At 30.0% G+C, this 18,610-nt stretch overlaps 1 protein-coding gene across 2 annotated transcripts; it reads right to left on the bottom strand.

Moving 5' to 3' along the window:
• Positions 1-842: 842 nt before the first annotated feature.
• Positions 843-18,105, bottom strand: VTE1 (tocopherol cyclase, chloroplast / vitamin E deficient 1 (VTE1) / sucrose export defective 1 (SXD1)). Of its 2 annotated transcripts, none has more exons than XM_020362754.3 (10): positions 17,868-18,105; positions 17,537-17,781; positions 17,380-17,459; positions 7,630-7,706; positions 7,377-7,546; positions 6,868-6,965; positions 2,735-2,842; positions 1,755-1,871; positions 1,309-1,458; positions 843-1,230 (listed from the first exon to the last, which is right to left on the bottom strand). In XM_020362754.3, exons 1-10 carry the CDS (start codon positions 18,026-18,028, stop codon positions 1,054-1,056), a joined length of 1,383 nt encoding a protein of 460 aa, XP_020218343.1. In that variant the 5' UTR covers positions 18,029-18,105; the 3' UTR covers positions 843-1,053. The 2 variants fall into 2 exon arrangements, with proteins under 2 accessions (XP_020218343.1, XP_020218342.1); XM_020362753.3 differs by lacking the exons at positions 17,380-17,459; positions 17,537-17,781; positions 17,868-18,105 and adding exons at positions 7,800-7,879; positions 8,140-8,384; positions 8,462-8,798.
• Between the last annotated feature and the right edge of the window lie 505 nt (positions 18,106-18,610).

The raw sequence follows: 18,610 nt of genomic DNA, 5'->3' as shown, positions 1-18,610 counted from the left end.
TCTTAAGCGTGTCCCTCATTTAACAATTTAAAATTTCTTTACATTCTGGCGGAAACCAATCAATAATTGAAGAACGTTCCAAAAGGACGACGGATACGGTCTTGGATTTATTTGTATCATCACCTAATTATTATTATTATTTTTATCTTTTAAGTGAAAGGAAGGGGTGTGTCATCACTAAACATGTGTTTTATAAAGAGAAAAGAAATAAGAAAAAAAAAATAAATGTAAAAACGTAGAAAAATTAGTAAAAGATAAAGTATAATTAAAAGCTGTGTAATAAAGAAAAATATAGTAAAAATTTATTTTTTATCAGTAATTTTATCTATAAATAATAAATAAAAATTATATTTGTTATTATTATTGGAATTTTAATTTTTTATATAAAAAACAACAAATAATAAATAAAAATATTTTTTTATTATAAATTATATATAATTTTACTATTTATTACTAAAAATATTGTAAAATTCAAATTAATTACTTAATAAATTATGTAAATAATTTTTGTATAAAAACATAAGCTATCAAACAATTTAATTAATTAATTTAAGTGAAAAATAGTTTGTTAATAATTTTAATAAATATATAAAGTAGCAAGTTAAATCGAATGAAATAATTTAATTGATTATACTCAACTAAATCACACCCTTTTAAAAAACAATTAATTTGTTTAAAAATATTAAATTCCTCAATAATTTAAACTACTTAATCATTTTTTACCTAATTAATTAATGTTTAGAAGAGAAATATCCATATATATATATATATATATATATATATATATATTTATCCGATCTTAACATATATTAAAATTCTTAATATATATTAAAATTAATAAATAACTCTATAAAGATCACTTTTCTATTATCAGTTGGGATGTTGGGATTTGATGTAAAGCGTTGAAAATTACACCCCCACCCACTTTTTATCTAAGGGTACAGATATTGTGCTTTTCTAATCAAGAAAACCCCTTTCTAAATTTTGTCTTTATGGTGAAACCCTGAATCCTTTCATGCACTATGACATAGTTTATAACATGAAACCAACTGACTACAGGCCAGGCGGTTTAAACAGAGGAATGTTATTAAAAATGCCTTCTACGTCAATGGGTAATTGAAGGGCACGGCTTAGGACTGCTGGAGTTGATGTCTTGCCCTTCCATGTGCTAAACCATGGACCCCCTCCAACTTCTAGAGCTGCCATATTACTTGATACGTCCAATATGATCTGCCATTTACCAAATATTCATGAGAATGTTTCATTGAACACCAAATCTGAAAACAATTTATATGTGTGAATATACACCTTCCCCTTGCTGCCATCATATCTTCGTTCCCACAATTTTAATTGTAGAATTCCAAAGCACGTATCTTTACAAGCAGGGGAAAGGCCAGCTTCTGCTGTTGGAGCTCGCAATGCAGTACCTGGATCATCTGCTGTTGCTTCTATTTCAACCTAATAAAATAATAATATATATCGAATCTCTCGTTAGGCAAAGAAGCCCCATCTGACTACTTTGTTTCTCTTGGATTGAAAAGTTCAACCAAAATTTCCCAAAGCAATTCCGACTTGCTAATCATTAACGTGTTAAGCTCATTCAACAGGCAATTCTGATTTCATAGATTATAGATCTCATAAAAGGAAATGAGATGCATGCAAAACTTTAATAACAACTACAACTAGTGTGGTCTGTGTAGTAATTCTCCTAAGCACCGAAAAAAATAATATGTACTTAGAAAGGATATAATTACCACATAGTTGCCATTGTCTGCAGACATAAACCAATAACCCCAAGTAGCAACTTCCCAGTTAACAACACCATTCCATGGCACAAATTCATAAAATTTTCCACCGTAATGAATTCCAATCTGCAGCAGTTTGCAACATAGAAAAGATTATAAAATTAAGAAAAACCAACAATTATCAAATAATAAAATGAAAAACTGAAAATATCAATTGTTCGAAGTGACCAAAAGAAGCTGGCAAAGAGAACAAATAGAAAAAAGAATAAACCCCAGATTAATATTGTAAGCACTGGTCACTTTAGTCCCTTGCCTTTTTAAATCATTATTTACCTGACTTTGAAAAAATTCATTCTCTTTAATCCTTAATATCAATGAAAAATGATGTAGAAAAGGATTAAGGTGAATAATATGTTGCAAAATTAGGGACTAAAGGATTTAGAAAAGTTAGGACTAAAGTGACCAATAATTACAATCTCAACAACTAATCTAGGGGTTTACTAAAAAGATAAATAAATAGAGGAACATGACCGCAACTTTTACCATGACTTGAAATGCCAAAAATAAAAATAAAAATCACTATCCACCATTAGATATATTAATTAGAACATTTCCTGAGAAAATATCGACCTAATTAAACCACTTCACTACAAATATTAACATTAGTCTCCATCACTCATGAATGAAGGCAGGGGAGAAAGGGTTCCTTGAAGTGTCAGCAATGCAATTAATAATTATTGAAGAAATCTAAAGAACTTAGCATTTTCATCCTCACATAACAGTTTGTCAAATCATAGAGAATATTTAACACGAACACAGGATGTTATTTTGACAAAAAAGACAAATCAAAATAGCTATACATTCTTGTACTTTCGTAAATCCCATTACCACCACCATTTATTTCGGAGATTAACTTCAGATAAAAGAAAGTCAGTGAAATAAAATTATGAAACGAGTCAAACTGGTAGCCAAATGCTGTAGAAAGTTACCAATGCAGCATTTTCAAAGGTCTCGGTTATTCCAGGAATTTGCCTCAATCCACCAGCTGCTGTAAGTGCAATTTCTCCACTAGCACCTTCAAAAACATTACATTGAACCTGTACAAGACACCAACAATTTGAGATGCATAAAAATATACAAACACTAATCCAAATATTGGTGAGAATAATTGAACATTAATATAACTTAAAAGCATACTAACCTACCAACACAATACCAGCTGTATAAATTAAAGTACACTGATGGAAACCGAGATCCAAGTGGATTGGTTAGAAAGGATCCATCGATGGATTGGAGGTAGTTATTATTAGAAGTATATTAGAGACCAAATTACAAATAAGGCAATGAAAATGTAGAATAGGGAATGATTTGTATTATTTGCAGATAATAAAAGCAAATACAGCAGGAATGAATCCAACCACCGCAGAGCTAGGCTCCTACAGAGAGGCTACTGCCCTCTGCCCATAACAGTATTCTCAATTTCCAAAGATGATTCTCTCTCTCCTCTCATCATTCCCTATATACCTCAGCTATACTCACACGTTTGGCAAATCTGTTAGATCCATTGCCACCTCATCATTACTTTTCTCACCACCTTTCCTCCTAACATACACCCTCCAAACCTTAGGCCTTTCGTTTAAGTCCAAACCTGCACTACCAGGCCTATCAATACCCCCTTCTTCAAAAGGAGACTTGTCCTCAAGTCTAAGGTGAGGGAATTGACTGTTGATGTTAAACTCTTCTTCCCAAGTTGCCTCTTCCATTCCATGTCCTTTCCAATGAACTAATACTTGGCTAACTGATTCCCCACTTTTCTTGAACACGCCTTGCCAACACTGTCTCCAGCTCCACACTTACTGCATTGTCAATGGCCCAAATCTAGGGGAAGTATCTCCTCCACCTTGTAGTCACCTATCGCCCTTTTCAATAGAGAGACACATGAAACATTGGATGAATCTTTTCAGCTTCAGGTAATTGCAGTTTATATCACAGCTCCAACCCTACTCAACACTTGAAAAGGTCCATAGCAACAAGGGGCTAACTTAGGATTAATTCAGCCTCTCCTAAAGTTAGCTGTCCATGAGGTCTAAGCTTTAGGAAAACCCATTCCCCTACCTCAAATTGCATATCTTTTCGCTTACGATTTGCTTGACCCTTCATCCTCATTTGAGCTCTTTGTAACTGATATTTCAATTGTTTGAGTGCTTCATCCCTATCATGACTCCCTTTGTACAACCTCAACTCACACTTCGCATGGCAAGAATCTACTCAACACAGGTGGTTTCCCACCATAACCACCTCAAACGAAGTTGTCCCAGTTGAAGCGTGGAAATTGATATTGTACCAATATTCAGCCCATGAAAGCCAAAGTACAGACAACTTAGGTTGATCCATTGCAAAACACCGAAGAAATGTCTCTAAACAGTGATTAACTACCTCTGTTTGACCATCTGTTTGTAGATGATAAGCCATGCTTATTTTCAACTGTGTACCCTACAACTTAAACAACTCCTTCCAGAATAAGCTCACAAAAATGGGGTCGCAATAACTAAGTATGGAAGCGGGAATACCATGCAAACAAACCACCTCACTTGTGAGGATTTCGGCCAAAACCCTTGCTGAATAAGGATGCTTCAAAGGAATGAAATGGTTGTATTTGGACAACCTGTGTAGCACAACTGAAATTGCCTTGTACCCTTTAGATTTTGGAAGCCCAATGATGAAATCCATTGAAATCTCCTCCCATACTTGTTCTGGAATGTGCAATGGTTGTAGCAAACCTCCTGGAGCTGCAACAAGGTATTTATAACGTTGGCAAACATCGCAAGCCATCACAAATTGTTGAACAGTTCTCTTCATTCCAAACCAAAACAAATTAGCTGCCAATCTCCTGTATGTTCGGTAATAACCTGAATGGTCTCCTTGAGGAGTTTTATGAAATTCCTTGAGCAGCTTCGAAATGCAATCAGATGTTGATGACAACACTAACCTTCCTTCATAGAACAACGTACCATGCTTATTGTTGACAGGGTGTCAAAAGAGGATTAAATCTCTATTTGATTCCCAGAAATATTTTAGTTAATAACTTAATATGTTTAATTTGTTTCCTTGTATAGCTAGTAATTACTTTATTTTCTATAATTACTTTGTTACCTTTTTTAGTTCAGCTTATTTTAGGTAATTCATTATTGTCATATTTTCTTTCCTTATTTTAGGATTTAGTTTCCTCATTTCACCTGATGTAATTCCCCTTTATAAAAGGGAGGAAACCCTACACAGAAAATTACCAATAATATTTCATACCTTAAACTTGGTATTAGAGCACAATCTCTGTGCCTCTGATTTGCAGCCATCGCTGACAGTTCCTCAGCCATCAGCAATGATCAAAATTCATAGCCACCAAAACATGAGCAAAGGGTCATTTTTGGCAATTCTCATTCTAATCAAATCACCTCTTTTCAACTTAATGGGTTGAACTATCTTTGGTGGTCCCAATCTGCTCAAATGTATATTCGTGGAAGAGGAAAGCTTGGATACCTCACCGGTGAGCGAGCCAAGCCCAATGCTAACAACCCACAACACGATGTGTGGGATGCTGAAAACTCCATGGTGATGACATGGTTGGTGAACTCCATGGAGGAGGACATCAACAACAATTATGTGTTATTCCAAAGCCCAAGAATTGTGGGATAGTCTCATTGAAATGTATTCAGATCCTGGAAAAAAATCTCGGATTTATGAACTCACCTTGTAAGCTAGAGAAATTCGACAGGGAGGTGACAATATCACAAGATACTTCCACTCCTTGAAGCGAGTGTAGCAGGACCTTGATCTCTTCAACACTTACAAGTGGAAGTATGGAAGTTCCAACATGGAAAAAAAGATTGTTGAAGAAATGGGTCTAAATCTAATTCAGACCGTCAAACATCAATACAGTATAAAAAAGTATCATATGGCAGTCAAGAAAGTGAAGCTGCTCATCTTCAATAGGGAAGAACCCATAGATGAATCAACGGGGCAGAAACATACTTTGAAGTGCATAATACTTCAGAAGAAGTGAAGATCAAATTGGCTAAGTACAAAGGGATCAACCGTCCATTGGTTCAATCTTTTGAGAGAAAGAGAAGATGATTTTCCTTCAAAAAGTAAAAAAGGGTTGTTTGTAGTGAGCGGATTGTCTAATGTTGTGGTGGGGAAGTTCTCTACCATTATGGTGAATATCTCACATCAGCTAATGATATGGCTAAAATAATATATATAGATGTAAGAGGCAATCTCCTCACTTCTTAGAGAATCTAGTAGACAAAATTACATATATAAAAAGTCTTTTCCATTCAACTGAAATGAATGAAGACAATAAGAGGCTTTTTCCTACTAGCAGCCTTGGGGACAAGGTTTATTTCAACAGGCAGTAATGATGGATTGATTGGAACCAAGATACAAGTGGGTGGGATTAAGAAGGATCCATTGGTGAATTGGAGGCAGTTATTATTAGGGGTGTATGTGATAGAAATAATTTATCCTATTTTAGTAATTAAGTATAAGTTCTATATCGGAAATTCTATGATGGCAAATATTCATAGAAAATAACTGAAAGCAATTCTGTATTAGAATTATATCTGGTAACAGGGTGTGTAATTAGGCAAGTGTGTTGTTATTTGCAGTTTGTGGATAGAGAATACTCTCTGTTGGAGACTTTTGTCTCTAGGACAACAATTGTATTGTTGTATTGTGTGTGTGTGTGTTTTTTTTTTACTTCATATTGTTGCATTGTGTGTGATCTCTATGTTCAGAATTATATTTTATTAGCTACTCCTTTTACAAAATTATATGCACAACTAACAAAAGGACTCCATCTCCCAGTCTTCAAGCCCTTAATGTATAAGGACTTCTGTTTGCATCTAGTGCCTGTTAAGTAAACAGACAATTTATTATTCTAAAAGGTAAAAACAAAGAAAATGCAGAAACAAAGCATTCTAATCAAAATTTTCAAAAGACAGGAAGGTCTGTAATCACTAGTATAGCATACAACCAGATATAGCTGAGGTTTCGTACCAAGACATGCAATTGATATGCTGATGAACACTACAGATATACTTTGATGATGAAAAAAAAAAATTACCCAAAACCATTTTCTTGGGAATGCTCCACCCCAGTTCTTCTCAGAATAAGATGGGGCATTATCAAACTCAATCCTCTCGCCATCCCACTCTATCCAACCTGAGATCCAATATTTATACGAGGAAAATGAATGAGGACATAAATATCATATCACAAACAATAGTGGTTAATTTTTAAAGAACACGTGCACTTCAAAATTGATTATCAAACAGGATCTTAAAAGCAGATCTTAAAATAAACATTAACCTTCTAAACATGAATAACATCACTCTCTCTCTTCTTTACCCGACTCACATCTTGGCTCTAGCAGCAAGTATATCCTTTCAGCATTACAATAATCATGATATTTAATATCTTGTAAGTGAGTAAATGTCAATCACTTTGGTAAATTACATTAGTAGTTTACTGCCATAATAGATTCATATCAACATTTCAGACATAGCAAGCAGGACACTAGACCACAAAATAAATAAACGGCTGAATAGCCAATGCTGAACAAGTAGCAAATACCTGTTGACAGTCCAGCAGCCATGCATATTTGCCAATGTGGTTCAAAAACAGGAAAAGCTGCAAGCCAGCCAGCAGTTGACTTCTGCGTTGACCCAACATCACCCCAACCATATACGGGGAGTGTACTGTACTCCCAACGAGCTGTTTTTACCGTTTCTACATAATCTGACCTATAATTAAAATCCATGTCAAATACCAATCCAATCAGAGAATGCAATACTTAAATAAAAGCAATCCAAGATCCAACCCCCACCTTCCATCATCGCGAATAAAACCTTGATTCCAAAGAGGAGTGACTTGAAAACCTTCCACCACTCTATTATTAAATTCCTAATCAAAACAACCAAATACAAAGCACAATAAGCGTAAACAGAGAGCAAGACTTGTCGCACGAAGCCTACTATGACAACACAGAACATAAACCTGAGGCGGAACCTCCTTGTTTGGAGGCTTAGAATTTTGCTTGGATATGAAAGTGTTCCCTAACATTAGTTCATGCCTACCTAAGCATTTAAAAACACGCGATTTCAAATAAACAGAATAATGGGGATATGATGAGTCACTTAAAATATGGACAAAACTTAATTACATTCTCTTGGTGTTGTTCTCTGATAAGAATTGGAGTTTTACTGTGGTTAAATACATATTTCCAATTCTAACTGGAGAATAGCATCAAAATCAAATGGAGTAGTAACTAAATTTTGTACTTAAAATGTTTCCAATGTGAAAGAACATTGCAAAGTCAAAAACGTGAAACCCTTACTTCCCCAGAAGAATTGCGATTCGGGAGAGTATTGGCAAATATACTTGTCGTCGGCACCGAGAATTTGGGCCCCGACGCCGGTAAACCTGGACCCGAATTGGGCCAGTTCGAGCTGCGTCAACGGCTTACGAAACGAGGGACTCTCGACGGAATACATGAAGCAGAAGCTCTGCCTCCGTTCGGGAATGGAGACTTTGAAGTACCAACCCTCGAAGAATTTTCGTGCAGTCCCATCGAAATGGTACCTATTATTCATCGATTGAACTAATTAAGCAAAAATAGGAACATGGAAGTGGTTAATTGAAGGAGGAGAATGAAATACCCGCTGTGAGGAGTTCGAAGGTCTCGATTGGGAGGAGTGGGGGAGTAATTAGGTTTGAGTTGTTCCTTTTGGTTTTTATCAATGGGAACGGTATCTGAAACGGAACTGCGAACTACGAGGCGCGTGGTTGTTGATGATGACGAAAATGAACGTTTGAGAGAAGGAAGAGGGAGAAAGGGGAGCGCGTGTGTGGGAGAGAAAAGACGAGGCTCCCAGAGTTTGGCTTCCATGGCAATGGCGATGTAGAGTGCATGTGGAAGTGGTGCCAAGAGTTTTGACGATAGTTTTTATTGTCTTTAATTTAATGGCTTCCATGAACGCGTATCGGCTTTGCCTAACGCACAAGCGGTGCTGAATTCACATCAACGATGCACGTGGACGTTCCCACCTCTCATGTCCTGATTTTGCATTAAAGACTACCTTTTTTTTTTTATAGTCATTTAAAGTTTTACACGACATTTTTTTATTTTTAAAAATATTTATTTTTTATTTTTTTATTTTTTTATTTTTTTTTTGCATTCAAGTCTTGAGACGGTTGATTTGTGTACATTTATTATTGTTATGCACCTTTTGAAAAGTTCATGAATTAATATATTAATTATTAGAGTGTAAATAACTGTCCCTTTTTCTATTTTTTTAATATTTAGTTGGAAATATATTGTCTTCATAAATGTAACATTAACTTCACATAGGTGATTGAAGAAAATAGGTAGACATTAGAAATAAATAGACACATTGTTCAGTAAACATACATTAATTATCAAGGATAAAAATAAAGAAAAATAATTAATAAGTCATTGATTTTAGTAAAATGACAATGAAAAAAAAAATAACAAAACATTGACAAAATGACTATAAAAAAAACGGAGGGAGTACCACCTTCCTACATTTTCTCTCAACAAAATAAGTCTTAACAGCACCAAAAATAAAAATGAATTTTGATAGGTTTATTGATATTGGATTTCATTTTTAAATATAAAATATTTGAATTTAAGTTTTATATTTATAAAAATATTAATTTAATATTATTTTTATTATTTAAAAATTTTAAAAAAAAATTATCTAAAAATATATATATCAAATGAGATAATTATCTTTATTATATATTATAGATAATTAATGAAGTCGAGAGATTTCTTATTTCTATATTTAATTTATAAAATTAAAATAAAATTATGATTATTTATATTAATATATAAAAGGATGTCACTTTCAGGTTTTAATAATTATTTTTGGTTTTTATTTTTATTTGAACTATTTTATCTTTTGTTTATTTTCTATAACTCTCTAAGACTACCTTTGCCTATGAGTAATTTTTCATTTTTTTTCTTTTTTCTATTTTATTCTGAAACTACTATAAGTGCTTATAAAAATAATTATTTTTTTCTTTTAATATAATTCAGGCACATAGTGCCTTTTTCTTGCTAGTTAAATAATAAAGGTAGTTAAATAATAAGAATAATAGAGTGAGTAATTATTAGAAGAGAATGATAATTACTAGAAAAATAAATTTTTTTATTTTTTAATAATAAAAGAATATATAGTCTATTAAATATGGAGACTGAATGTGATTACTAAAAGGAATATCCTTTTTTATATTAGTATTAGTAGGAAACGAGATATTTTGTGCCTTTATATATATATATATATTTATTTTTAAAAGAATTTTGCAAGAATATATTTGTTAAATCTGTAACAGCCCAAATTTTTACTCGGCCGTGGGCCCAATTCGTTGCCTGGAACGGGCCGTTTCGAAAGTGAAACGGGCCGTTCCGGAATAAAGAATTTTCCTAAAAAACGTAGTTGAGAACGGGCCGTTCCGGTTGGAGAACGGGCCGTTCTGAAGGTAGAACGGGCCGTTCTGCTGGGTTTTGGAACGGGTCGTTCCGGTTTTGGAACGGGCTGTTCCAGTTGAGATTTTTGTTTGGTTTTGGAGGGTCCAGAACGGCCGTTCCACTTTTGGAACGGGCCGTTCCGGATTAGCTGAGGCAGATTCCTATAAATAGGAGGCCTTACCTCTCATTTTTTCACATCTTTCATTCTCTCTTCCTATTCTCTTCTGTTCTTTTTTCTTCCCCTCTTCTTCTCTCTGAAGACCATGGGGCACTTAGAGGAGGAGACCAAGAGATCCCTGTTGTAGTTTCAACTGCTGTTTATCCAGGTACGGGGGAAAAGGGGATTATTTATATGTAGAGTTACATGAGGGAATTGGGTAGAGAAAGAACCCTAATTTTATAATTATTTCTGTTTAGAGAATTCTTTGTTTTATGTGATTCTGTATGAATTTAGGATTATGAATATATATTTTATTTGTAAAAATGATGCTCTAGGAGAGAGAACGAAATTATAGAAAAGTGTCTGTAAGTTAGGTTTTAGAAAAATTGGACTATTTCTAATTGAGAAATTGAGGATCCCATTAGATTCTGTATGTGTTGAGGATTAGAAATATATATTTAATTTGTAAGAATGATGATCTGAGAGGGAGAACGAAACTGTAGAAAAGTGTATGTGGGCTAGGTTTTGAAATAATTGGGGGTTTTACTGTTTACGTTAAAATTATATTAAATTGATAATTTCATTGATTATAATATTAAATTATGAATGTTATTGGTATATTATTTGATAAGAATTGATGATCTAGACGTGAATTGCTTGAGGGGTGTGTAACCCTTATTTTGTTGGACTTGTCTGTTGTGTATGTGATATGGAATTGTGCATGGAATTGAGATATGAAATGAGATGTTGTATGGATGTGATTATGATTGTGATTGTGGTGCCTCACATCAATGACTAGGGATGGCACGGCCCCTGGGTAAGTGGTGCTACAGGGAGGGCGTGACCCTAACATGGTGTGGGATGAGTAAGACAGTTAACACACACCACTTATGTCGATTATGGCAGCCCTGACATAGGGTTAATTGCAAGAGACTGTATGGATTGTAATTTGATTGTGGTTCCTCACACTAAAGGATCAAGGATGATACGAACCCTGGTAGTTGATGTTTCAGGGACGAGCGTTCTCCCGGATGATCAGGGATGATACGAATCCTGGGTAAGTGATGCTTCAGGGACAAGCGTACTCCTTAATGACTAGGGATGGCACGACCCCTGGGTAAGTGATGCTACAGGGAGGGCGTGACCCTGGTTTGGTGTGAGAGGCAATTAACCTGTATCACTTGTGTCAGATGTGGCGAGGTCTTGTCATAGTGTTAATTGTAAGATTGATGTGAATTATGAATATGGAAATGATGTTGTAAATTGTATAATTGGTGTGGATTATGATGGATTGAGATATGTATGTGAAATGAGATATGTTAAATGTGAATTGAGATGTGAAGATGATGAATGATTGATATATATATATATATTATTAAATAATGAATTATGATGAGATTATATTGTGATGTGTTTGTATGTACTTTGCATATAGATATTTTCTTTTCTCACCGTATAAACTGTGGATATTTTAGGTGAAGAAGATCCGGCTATGAGTGACATCTAGAATGTTAACAGTTAAATTATGGGAATACTCTGATAATGTGACATCGGGGCAGAGGATTTATAGGACATAATATTTATATGGATTTGGTATTGTAATAAATGATTTTAAAATTGTAAACTCTTAAATTTTACCTTTCAAGTTTTATTTTTCAGTCATTTCTTATATTGAAGAAAGAACAGTTTTGAAGTTTTATGTGAACCCTTTTACGAACCCTTTGAAAGTTTATTCTTCTTAATTAAATTATATTATATATGTGTTGGGGTAGTAAGGGTGTCACAAAATCTATGGATAATAATGTCTAATACATAAATGAAAATCAAAATAGTGATTATCAAAACATATTCCCCTTATAATAGGTATGAATTATAATATGTATGGATAAATAAGTAATAAAAGCAGTTAAATAATAAAAGTAATAGAGTGGATATTCATTAGAAGAGAATGGTAATTACTAAAAAAATATTTTTTTATAATAATTAAATATAAAAAAACAAAGATGGTTACTAAAAGAAACTTTCTCTTTATATATTTGTATAGATAATATAGATTAAAAGAGAAACATAATTACTAAAAAAATTATTAATTTTTTTTATAATAATTGAAGAGTATAATGGTTTATTAAATATAGAGAGTAAATGTGGTTATTAAAAAGAATATCTTCTATATATATTAGTATAAATATTTGACAAATAAGGATAGTTGCAGCTCGCTAGTTGATACCTTTTTTTACTTTGCAATAAATGCAATAATTATATATATATATATATAGAGGATGGATCCGTTTATTCTAAGAGTAAGTCTACCTATACTTATTTTGTTTAATAACTCATGTAGTCATGTTCTATATCAAATTTCAATGATCCAATCGTTGAATTTAAAGTTCTTAATATATAGATCAAATTTGTAAATTTTTAGAAAATTTAAAAATTATTTGGTATTTCATTTCATTAATTCAAATCAACAAATAATTATAAAATCATGTTATGATTATCCATCAAATTGAATTAATGAAATGAAATATCAAATAATTTTTAAATAAAATGAATAAATTATTAAAATTAGAAAAAAATTAAAATAAATATTTTTAATTTATTTTATCATGAATTCAAATTTTATTTCAAATATACTATTTATTTTAAGTGTTTTTTTTATTTAATGTTGATGATAAAATAACATATAAGAAATATTGTTAACAATAAATAAAAGATAAAAAAAATATAATCATGAATAGTTTTAAAAAATGGTGATTGTTGATAATAATTAAGACAAAAACTCAACTTATAATTAAGATAAAAAATAATATTAATTTATTATTACACCCTTTTTTACTTTACTACGTCATATTCAACGTCACATTAAATATATATTAAATGTAGAGTATAAAAGGTTAAATTATTTATTTTTTCTCAATTATTTTATTTAATTAACTTTAAGTTTAAATATATTTTTAATTTATAAAAAATAAATATTTTTTTTATTTTAACCCTTAAATATTTCTTTTTACTTTTTATCCTTCTAAAATTTATAGATATTGCTTTTAATCACTGTAAAATGAATAAACTTTGGTTTAATTTTTGTAAAATATTATTTTTTTTTTCTAAAATTTTTAATGATTATTTTATGATAGATAAATAACATTTATTTGAAGTACCTATAACAAGAATTAGAGATTTTACCGTTGACACGATAACAATTGTTGATGATACATAATATTGTTACTTGACTTTTAAAAAATAAACAAGTAGTTAAAATTACTATAAAATAACTAGGACTAAAATCAATAGCTTTAAATTGTAAGAAATATTAACTAATGAATTGAATACAAATGATTAATGTGCTAAACTCAAAGTCGAATTAATTGGACAATATTCAAGTTCGATTCTTGACAAAATAATCAATAACTAAGCTTTATTTACCTTCCAACTAAATCAAATTAGTCAAAGTTGAAACCTTAAAACACTAGTCCAAAAAAAAAAAAATCATTTGTTTCACGGATAAAAATACTATTCAATGTGAGCTTAAGAATGTAAAATTATATTTTAATGAGAATGTGAGAGTTATTTTCTAACTCAATTATAACTTCCATTATAACTTAAAATTTTTAATTTAATTATTTTAAATTTTAAAATATTTCTAAAAATATTTAATTCTAACTATACATATTTTATATTATTCTTTGAAACATCATTTTTTGTTATATTATTCTCATAAATACAATCTCTTATGTAAAATAAATATTTATTTAAAACAATTTAAAAAAAAACGAAAAAATACATAAAAAATAAATCAGACTTGCTAATGCATTAAAAATAAATACTCTACAATGAAGCATGTCGGACTTTATTTTTTCTTTTTTAAAAAATTAGTATTTTAACAAGAGACTACATAATTTAAATGATTATTATTTATGATAAATTATATATAAATAAATATTATATTTAAATATATAAATTATATTTAAATTTCTGTAAAAATAGATATTTTAGACGTATAAATAACATTTTAAATTTATGATAAATAATTTATATTTTAGTATATTAATTTTATTTATCAGTATTTTATTTTAAAGTATTAAAATTTAATCATAAATAATTATGATAAGTAAAATTATAATCAGATAAACAATTAAAAAAACTCAAACTCTCATGTTTAAAAAAAAGGCGATTTTTTTTGTGTGTTTAATATATAGGTTGATATACTTAGTAAATTAAACTTTTAAATAGTAAATTTATAATGATTTATTTTTTTATTTAAACATAACACTAACCATATAATTTCATTACATTTCAATGTTTTAAAATTTTTGAATAGTAAATTATAATCAGATAAATTAAAAAAAAAAAAAAAACTCTAAAACTCTCATGTTGAAAAAAAGGCGATTATTTTTGTTTAATATATAGGTTGATATACTTAGTAAATTAAAATTTTAAATATAAAATTTATAATTATTTTTTAATTTAAACATAACATTAATCATATAATTTCATTACATTTCAATTTTTAAAATTTTTTAATATAAAATTTAATTTTCAAAATATAAAAATCTTATTTTCAAATACTATACATAACTATAACGTTTATAGTATTATTATATGACTATTTATATTACATAAATTCAGTATACAAATATAATATAGATTTATACTTAGGCTAAGAATAGAAAGATAATCTCATTTGGTGTTTACAATCTATTTTACACATTTTATCTTTTTTTTTTTTCTACTGCTACCCATTTTATTTTAATATCTTATAATAATAATAATAATAATAATAATAATAATAATAATAATAAATACACATATGCTAAAATAATCGCACAAACTAAATGTTACTCTCTCTTCTTTTAAATAAGGGAGGTATTTAGTTTTTTTTTTCTGCAGTAGTATTATATTACTTAAATATTTAAATTTTAAATTAAAAATTATAATTATCTTCCATCCAATAATCAACTTTACTTCATTTTTTTTATTGTTTTTTATTTTTATTTCTATTTTATTTTTTAAAATAAAGACATTATCTCACCCGACGATACTAATTATATGCAATATTTTATGTATTTTTTTTTAATTTACACTTTAAGTTTTTTTTATAAAAAAAAATTCAAATTCGTTTCTTGATCCCTAGCATACTTGGGAATGGTTTATTTTTTATTTTTATTTTTATTTTATTTATAAAAAAAAAGTATTAAGCTTTATATTTTATGGTTGTATCATAGTCATCCTTTATTATAATTAGAGGGATCTCATGTCTCTAATAATTACATAATATTAGAAGTTATCTAATAATTACATAATATTAGAAGTTATGAATAGTTATTTAAGCAGATATAAAAAAATTGTGTTTTTTTTTATTGGTCAATAAGTATAATAATTTACTAAAAAGTGAAGACAAAAGACAGTTACATGTATATCTTAACATATCTTTTATAATAGATATAAATAATTAATCTAAATTAGTAAATATAAGAAATATAACACATGATATAATAACTATATGGTATCTCTTTACGAATATGATCACGAGTTCCTTAATATATGATTCCCTAGTTCATGTTGAATTGATCACGAATGACATAGCTACCACGAGCCCACGTGACAGTTCAAGAATTGTTTCATTCTTAATTTTTCTTCATTTTTAGTTCTTGATAAATATAAAAAGTTATTTATCTGTATGCACATAAAACATACTGGAGGACTAAAAGTTGTGTGTTTTATATTTAATGAAAAAATTTTAAATATTGATATTTTAAAAAAAAAATTGAAGAGGTACTAAATGCAAAAAAAATATTATATATTTTAAAAGAATAAAATATATTTATCTCTAAAATAATTATAAATGTTGATATTTTATGTTGAATAATGATATGCATGTATCAAATGATAAATTATATTGTAAAGTTGTATTAAAAATGAAATAATTAATGATTACATTTTAAAGACAATATATCCATATATATCATTTATAGAGTGTATTCGATAAAACTAACTTATAACTTAGTTAAAAATTTATGTTATAAGTTAATTTTTATAAAAATTGGAAGTTTATAAATTAGTTGATTAACTTTGATTAAATTATTTTATGAGTATAATGATTTTTATAATTAATGAGAATGAAAGAATGACAAAATAGGCAAAGAAGTTTCTAAATTAAAAACGATAAAGAAAAATTCAACTAAATTAATGAGAATAAAAAAGAAAAAAATTATAAACTTAGAAAATATAAATTTTTTGAATTAGTTTATAAAAACAAGTTATAAACCCCTAAAATAAATTATTGTACCAAATAAGTTTATATTAGTTAAACTAATTTATAAATTAATTAAAAAAATTACAAGTTTCTCAAATATCTCATCAAACACATTTATAATAATGTTAATAAATAAATAAAAATATAGTTCATTTGTATATGCTTAATCAATATTCTTTTTCTCTTGCATGTATAATTTACTAGCGGACTATGACAATTAACAAAAGCCAAGTTAGAAATGATTGTGTGCAGGTGTTTACTTGCCAAGACCAATTTTAACAAATGGATAATTCTACGTTGCAAATTAATATGAACAAGGATGAAAAGTTATAATAAGTGATGATGATAAAACTCATAGAACTTAGTACTATTATATTTCCATTTAAATGTGGTGTGTGTCGGTGCAAAATCTAGTACTATACACCATCTGGTTGGATGTTTAAGAAAGAAAAGTCAGCATCACAATTAATTAGCAACACAGTGAAGGACCAAGAAAAACCAGCAAGATCCAAGAAACAAACAAACTGCCACCAATGAAAAAAAATCACCCAAAGCGTAACAAACATGCATAAAGTAGAAACAGCGAACTTAACGGTGGAGCACCATAAGAAGAAAAATTAAGACGGAATATTCTGTTTGCACGTTAAAGATTGAAAGATGGAAAATAAACCTGTGGCGGAAGCTCTATGTTTGGAGGTTCAAAATTTTGGTTTGGCACGAAGGTGTTCCCCAACATTAGTTCATGTGTGCCTAAGCATAGTTAATTCAAATCCACATGAGCCATTTAAAAATAATAAAAAAATTAGTGGAAATTAAGCCTTACTTACTTCCCCAGAAGTAATGCGATTCGGGAGAGTATTGACAGATATACTTGTCACCAGCACCCAGAATTTGGGCCCCGACACCGGTACACCTGGGCCCGTATTGGGCCTCCTCGAGCGCTGTCAACGGCTTACGAAAGACGGGATTCTCGACGGTGTACATAAAGCAGAAGCTTTGCCTCCGTTCCGGAATGGTCACTTTGAAGTACCAACCCTCAAAGAATTTGCGAGTGGTACGATCAAAATGGTACCTATTAATTGTGAATTAAATATTTAAAAAAATGAGAATATTGGATGGATTAATTGAAGCGTGAAAAGGAAAAAAAAAAAAAAAAACCCGCTGTGAGGGGTTCGAAGGTGTCGATTGAGAGGAGTGTGGGAGTAATTGGGTTGGTTTTCCTTGTTATGATGAGCTAGGAGGCGCGTAGTTGTTGTTGTTGAACGTGGAAAAGAAAGTTTGAGAGGAGGAAAAGGAAAAGATAGAAGGGGAAGCTCCATGGTGCATGTGTAGCAACTGTTTTGGCTAAGTCACAAGGGGTGATGAATCCATATCACTCACTCTCTCAAACCGCCAACTACCTGTCTGTCTAGCATGATCATGAATGCTCTCAATATTTATTTGACAGTCAAAAATGGAAAATGAAAGTTTGGCACTTAACAAATAAGATTGGTTAAATCTTTGATGAATCTAAAAGAAAATCTTTAACATAAAAGAAAAATCTTTCGTAATTCATCTCTAAAGATAAAGGAGATCATATTTCTTCAAAATTAAAAACAAATACTTAGATAAAATAAATACAAAATTTAACAAAATAACTTCTTAGTTAATAGTAAACTATTATAACTTTAAAAGTAATTACACGATCCATAAACATAATAAAGATCTTGAAGTAATAAAAATCTTAATTTAAGGATTTCAACATTACATCCTATCTAAACTCGACTTATAACATATCACAAAACACATGTTTCTTTAACAACATCATCACCATGATGATCCCTACATGCAAAACACACAAAAACACAATAACAATAGCAAAAGAGAGTGAAAAATGTCGAATTCACTCTAGCTATCAGTGT

This window comes from Cajanus cajan, chromosome 6 (assembly GCF_000230855.2).
Source record: "Cajanus cajan strain Asha chromosome 6, NIPB_CcT2T_4, whole genome shotgun sequence".
Lineage (NCBI taxonomy): Eukaryota > Viridiplantae > Streptophyta > Magnoliopsida > Fabales > Fabaceae > Cajanus > Cajanus cajan.
This window is presented reverse-complemented; position numbering and strand designations above follow the sequence as displayed.

Coding starts and splice junctions, on each gene's coding strand:
- VTE1 (XM_020362753.3), bottom strand. CDS start 8,691: ATGGAAGCCAAACTCTGGGAGCCTCGTCTTTTCTCTCCCACACACGCG. Junction 8,385..8,461: donor CTTCGAACTCCTCACAGCGG/GTATTTCATTCT, acceptor GATGAATAATAG/GTACCATTTCGATGGGACTG. Junction 1,459..1,754: donor CAGACAATGGCAACTATGTG/GTAATTATATCC, acceptor TTATTTTATTAG/GTTGAAATAGAAGCAACAGC.